General features: G+C 26.7%; 1 protein-coding gene across 1 annotated transcript in view; it reads right to left on the reverse strand.

The window, feature by feature from the left end:
- Positions 1-3,830, reverse strand: part of LOC105199165 (cytochrome P450 6k1-like) — a 9,733-nt gene extending 5,903 nt beyond the window's left edge. The window contains exons 1-2 of the mRNA XM_039456789.1: positions 3,662-3,830; positions 412-781 (exon numbers count right to left, since the gene is read on the reverse strand). Coding sequence (XP_039312723.1) covers positions 412-781; positions 3,662-3,830 — 539 coding nt within the window. The remainder of the gene's footprint in view (positions 1-411; positions 782-3,661) is intronic.
- Positions 3,831-6,044: the final 2,214 nt, after the last annotated feature.

Here is a 6,044-nt window from a genome sequence, read left to right on the forward strand (position 1 = left end):
CACTTACCCAATAAACGTTAAAATATGTTATACGGCATACTTAAAACTTTATTAGAGCAATGCTCTTTTTACTTGTAATTGTCCAAAGATTGTATGATTTTAGCAGTATCTTTTCTTCTATGCAGTAATTTTGCAAAAAGTCTTTTGTTTGTTAAACAATGTATTGTCATCATCGTGCCATCTCTCGTATCTCGATAAAGTGGTTTAAATTGAATAGAAATGTTCTCTACACTTAGTATAAATTGATTTTATCTAAACAGAGATTATGGTAAAATAAACAGAGTACGTTGATCATCTTATTTCCACTTCTAAACTTAGACTATCCATTTTTAGCTTCAAGTTAAGTGAGTTTCTATTGATTATTGTTTGAAAAACTTTGAACAAGTAGCAATTTCTTTAAAAATAATTTACCTTCCAAATGTATCTTTTATTTCAATGGAATCTCGTGTTTGAGCTTTACTATCCAGATACTTTGCAAGTTCTTCGCCACACTCCTTCAGAATAACAAACATCTGCTTCATTTTTCCTGAAGTAAATGTTGGTGTCATCTTAACGCGCATATTTCGCCATCTTTTTCCAGACATAAGAAACAAATGGTCAGTCAATGGATCAATCTTTTCGTTACAATACATTCCACGATCATGAAAAGACTTGAATTCCTTTGTCAACACCGTTCGTACAAGATCGAGATCAGCGATTACCAAATTTGGCATAAAAAGTGTATACATTCCAAATGCACGATGATTCTTATATTTCAAGTAGGCATCATGGAAGAATACACCTGTTGACAAAATTTCTTCTTTATGCATTTTTGACATTTCTTGTTTTAAATATAAATACTACAAAAGTAATAGTATAAGATAAACCGTCAACTTCATAAAAACAAAAGTAGTCTCAGAACACAAATATTCACAAAGAAACTATTTTATAATTTAATACCAAGGATGGCAGGTCGTTACTTCTTCGTTATTTCTTCGTTATTTTATCATTACTTTTATTTTTTTATAATAACAATATAGTAATAACGTTAGAATTTTTTATTATGGTAATAATAAAACGTTAGAATTAGAGGATAATCACTTTTAACAAACCGCTTGTTATCATTATGCAATATTCATTCAAAAAGAAACTCGTTATTTCGCTCGTTATGTAACGAAGAAAAGTAACGCGTTACTTTGACTCGACGTTACGTAACGAGGAAAATTACAAGTTAATATTTTTCAATGAGTAATGCATAATGATAACGAGTTAATTGTTAAAAGTGATTATTGCAACAATGACCCTACTATTACTATTATGGAAAATCGTAACATTATTACCACATTATGAAAAAGTATTATAAAAAAGTAATGAGTAACGGCATTACTTACTGTAATTCGTTATTTGCCATCGCTGTTTAATACTAATATCACAAGTGAAAAAATAAGATAAAATGAATAAGAAAATCGCAAAAAATCATTGTTTAATTCAATAACGCAGCTGCCTACTTTGCGTTGGCTCGTGCATAACTTTCAATGACCGAGAGGCCATATCTAACGCCAAAGCTCTATTGTGATTTCTGTATTTGAAACATACGGTACAAGGCATGCTCCTCATCTTACCCCGCCACACCGTTTTGTCACGCTTACGCTATATACTGTAATATTTTAAATGACGCGTCTTTTTTTTAATAATTTGGAATTTATTTGGGCTAATTTAATGGAAAAGGTAAAAAATTATAAGAATATTTTTTGAAGATGAGTACCCAAAATTGGACTCTGGATTGAAAAGAAAAACAATTTGAACAATTTTAATGAAATTTAATTAAATGACCACCTTGGGTATGTATTATGAAACTGTTTAAAATGAATTTTGACTGGAATTACTTGATATAAAAAAATTCAAAATAAATTTTGTAAAAAAAGTAAAGAAACATTTTAAATAATTTTTATTATAATAATAAACATTTTTAAAATATTTATTTTATTATTTACAATAGATATTATTGTAATATTTATGAAACAAATTTATGATTTGTTAACCCGTTGTGGTTATATCTCCAAAAAATAACGTAATGGTTACACTGGGTCCAGTTGACCCGACGCAAAAAGCAGTTGCCATTTGCGTTCCTTTTAATGAATCGACTCAAATCTTTCACGAAAATGAAGTTTAAGACTTCTTCTTTGTAATCAAATTGTTTATGTATCCTTTATTAAATTTTTTAATATTAAAACGACACAAGGAAAAAACATTTTGAAAAATGCCATTTTGTACTAAAAAATTCCTGAAAATTCAAATTTTTGAGTAAATTCAAAGTTATTACCGGGGTTCTATTCCAGAAGTAGTATACTTTTAAGGAAAAAATAGTATTATGTCGAGTTTTTCAAAAAGTATATTTATTTTGAAGATTGAAGTTGGTAATTGTAATGAAAATCACGAAATGACATAAATCAATGTTGAAGGAGTAAAATAATGTAAAAAAAATTTTTTTTGTGTCAAAAACTATATTTATATATAACTATATATGGCCTTGGGTCATCTAGACCCAGTGTAACCACAACGGGTTAAATCATAAAAAGCCTAGAACCATAAAATTATTTATTAAAAATGTATGATAAATATTTATAAAACATTAAAATAAATATTATAAAAAGTTTAAAAATATTTTATAAATATTGGGTGCTGTCTAGGTACAAAACGTACATTGATGTTAATAAAATAATGTTAATATTACGTGTTTAAGATGACGTCATCAATATATTATAGTATAGTCATGTAATATTTATGAAGTTTTTATAGGTTGTACATTTACATTCATCACGTTACGTAATTGTTACACAATAAAGTAACGTCAAAATTACGTAACAAGCCAAGGTACTAATTACAAGCTCTTTGCGTTAATTACAGTGATACACAGCTTTATTACAGTAATCTGTAACAAATACATGTAGTATGTTATGAAATTACTACAAAAATAATCTCTGCAGTGTTTATGAGTGATGATTCGTTCAAAAGATGTGACATTTTTTGTACGCGTGTACAACGTTTCAAAACTTTCTATTTAATGTACTCCATACCCCCACCTTCCGAGAAATGATAATGGAAGCGATGTTAAAACGGCATTAAGTATTTTGACGTTGAAATCATCAAATAGAAGTCTTCTTATTCTTTAAACTAGTCAATAGGAGAATATTATTAAATAATTCCATTGGTAATTCTACCACTTTCGTATATACGAAAATTTTTTGAATGTTTTCAAGAATAGGGCCCTTTGATAGGATTTCGGTGCCGATTCGATAGATCATTTCTCGCTGAGTTTATCGCGCAGCTTGCATCTTGCATAATTTTTAATGTGCAAAAGTATTGTTTGTACGAAAATACTTATTTATTTTTTTGTAGAACTTTCCACTCTTTTTGTAGAACTTTTCACTTGATTTTTTACACTTGTGATATTTTTTTTTAAATTGATATTTAAGGAAAATTTAAGGAAAAATTAACCAAAAACTGGCATTTGTACTCTATTTAATTATTTTTCTTAGCCGCCGTTGTACAATAGAGCTTTCTTCTTCAGTCTTACCCAAAAACAAAACTTATTGTACTTACAAAAATTTTCACATACATTTTTTCCAAGCTCTACTCGATGTTTAATATTGTTCTATTAACATTAAATAAAGATACTTGCCTACTTGCGTTTTTCCAGTTACAAGTGGTGTTACATTTCCAGTTGGTACAACAGGTTCGATATAAAAAACACCTCTCTTGCGCCAAAAATTAAATATCACATATTTATAATAAATGTACACAATGCTCAAGACAACAATAAAAGCTCCAATTAATTCCACAAGTACCATCTCTAATTTGAAATGTAATAATAAAGAATTTCCGTTCGAAACGTTAAGCAAGATTTAATAAAAGTATTAATTTTAAAACTTTTTTCTTGTGTCTATAGTTTACAACATTACAGACAATTCATACGCACAAATCGTAATTTATTATTTACAATTCACTAGTTATATAGAATTTTCGAAGTTTTGTTATTTACGAGAAAACAAACTGTCTCAGAGACGATGTTACGTATTGCATGATCGAATCACGCCACTGTGAAAACTGACCGTGTATTCATTTGTGAATCTATTTATCAAGCAGTGGAAAACTATACGATCATGTTTATATGATGAATACTGACATTATAAACGTTAAGTACACCAAATGTGCTAAATCACGTTCGTAGTTTATAGAGAAAGAATAAGCCTCTCAGTGCTTCTATACTGTTACGTAAGTTTCATGACAAAACTCATTAAAATCATAAATTAGGTATAAGGCTCCAAGGAAATAAATTAGGAGTATAGAGGAGAACAAGGTATTATAGCTACTGTCGACAATATGGCACCCCTATTATCTCCGTTATTAAGTGATGTATTCTAACAATTGTTTATGGAGTTATTTGGTTAATAGCCTACCATTTTTTAATAATACTAATATGCCAATACATAATAACTGACAATTGTTATAAAGCACTTTTACTTTTGAGCACTTCCAAACTTTTCAAGGTACATTTTTAATTTTTAATTACACATACTTCGTCATTATTCTTAAACTTGAGTGTATTATCACACGAAAGTATATACACTTAAGTGTTTTTTTGTTATTTAATTTTTTATTAGGCTGTACACATTTTAAATTATACAAAGTTAAAGTAATAACGTAGAATTTTGTTAATATGATTTTTGAAGTAAAATTTTTATATTGAAATATTTCTTCAATAAATTGATTGTCATTCTAATGAGTAGTGTTCAGAAACATTAGAGACATCATTTTATGCTTGTTTTTTAATGTTAAACAGGAATAAAATGATATTTCTAATAAAATTTCTAATGGTATTTTTAAAATTTCTGAACGCAGGAAAATTTTAAATCAGGAAAATTTTAAACAATAAAAAATTAAAAACATATAATTTTGTAATAAGGTATCGTGTTTCTTTTAAACTAAACAAATTTTTTTAAATTATTTTTACAGATAGACATATTACAACCACTTTTCTTCTTATAACCACCGATTATGCAGTGCATTAGATTTTTATAAATCACGTCCAAAATAATAAATATTACATTATTTTGAGTCTAGAATCTGTCAAACACTTTGATGAATAAAATCGTTCTAATTTTAACAGAAAATATTAATTGTAAATAAAGTTATTGAATAAAATGAAAATGGGTGCCATATTATCCTCTTCTCTTTTAATGCTTAGTGAAAATTAAAAACCAAACACAAGGTCTTCGAGTGTAAATTCATGTATTGTTCTTCAAAGTTTTACTTCACGATTTAAAACTCATTAAAATCCTTTCATTTTCGTCATCTTCCCAGATAACACATGTTGGTTTGATATACATTTTATAAACGTATGCATAGTTTTATAACTCAGAACCAATAAAAAATGTTATACCAGAAACGTTTCTGAAACTATAATTTATGAAATGTAATTTTTATATTTTTGTACAATTAAGAAAGATTTTTGAGTGTATATTTTAATTTAAAGGGAAACTACGTTTCTAGGACGTAAAACAATTATAAAACTTTTCATACAAACGTTTATAAAACGTTTTTGGAACATTTTACATGTGTTACTTGAGTTGTTTGTATTTGTAAAGCAAATGTTACAATCTAATATAATAAATACATAGTTATTTTTTATTGTTATTATCAAGAGATATGCTTTTTACTCTAACTTTACTTTCGTAAAGTCAAGATTAGATAGCAACTAGTAAAAAATTAAAAGTTAATTAATTTAAAATGTTAATTTATTTGTGCAACACGTAAATTAGTATTATGACAAATATAAGTATAGGATTAGTACTTTTGTACTGATTACTGAATTTTGAGATAAAATAAAACATTTTTTAGAAAGTTTTTATACATTTATTTTTTTATCTTTAATATTAAAAATATATTGTATAAATTTACTGAATAAACGAAAAATGATTTATTATATTAATAATATTAATATTACTTTATTAATTTATAATAATTTGATATTACCAAAATATTTATAGTATTACTTTTAAATA

Source organism: Solenopsis invicta, chromosome 13 (assembly GCF_016802725.1).
Source record: "Solenopsis invicta isolate M01_SB chromosome 13, UNIL_Sinv_3.0, whole genome shotgun sequence".
Lineage (NCBI taxonomy): Eukaryota > Metazoa > Arthropoda > Insecta > Hymenoptera > Formicidae > Solenopsis > Solenopsis invicta.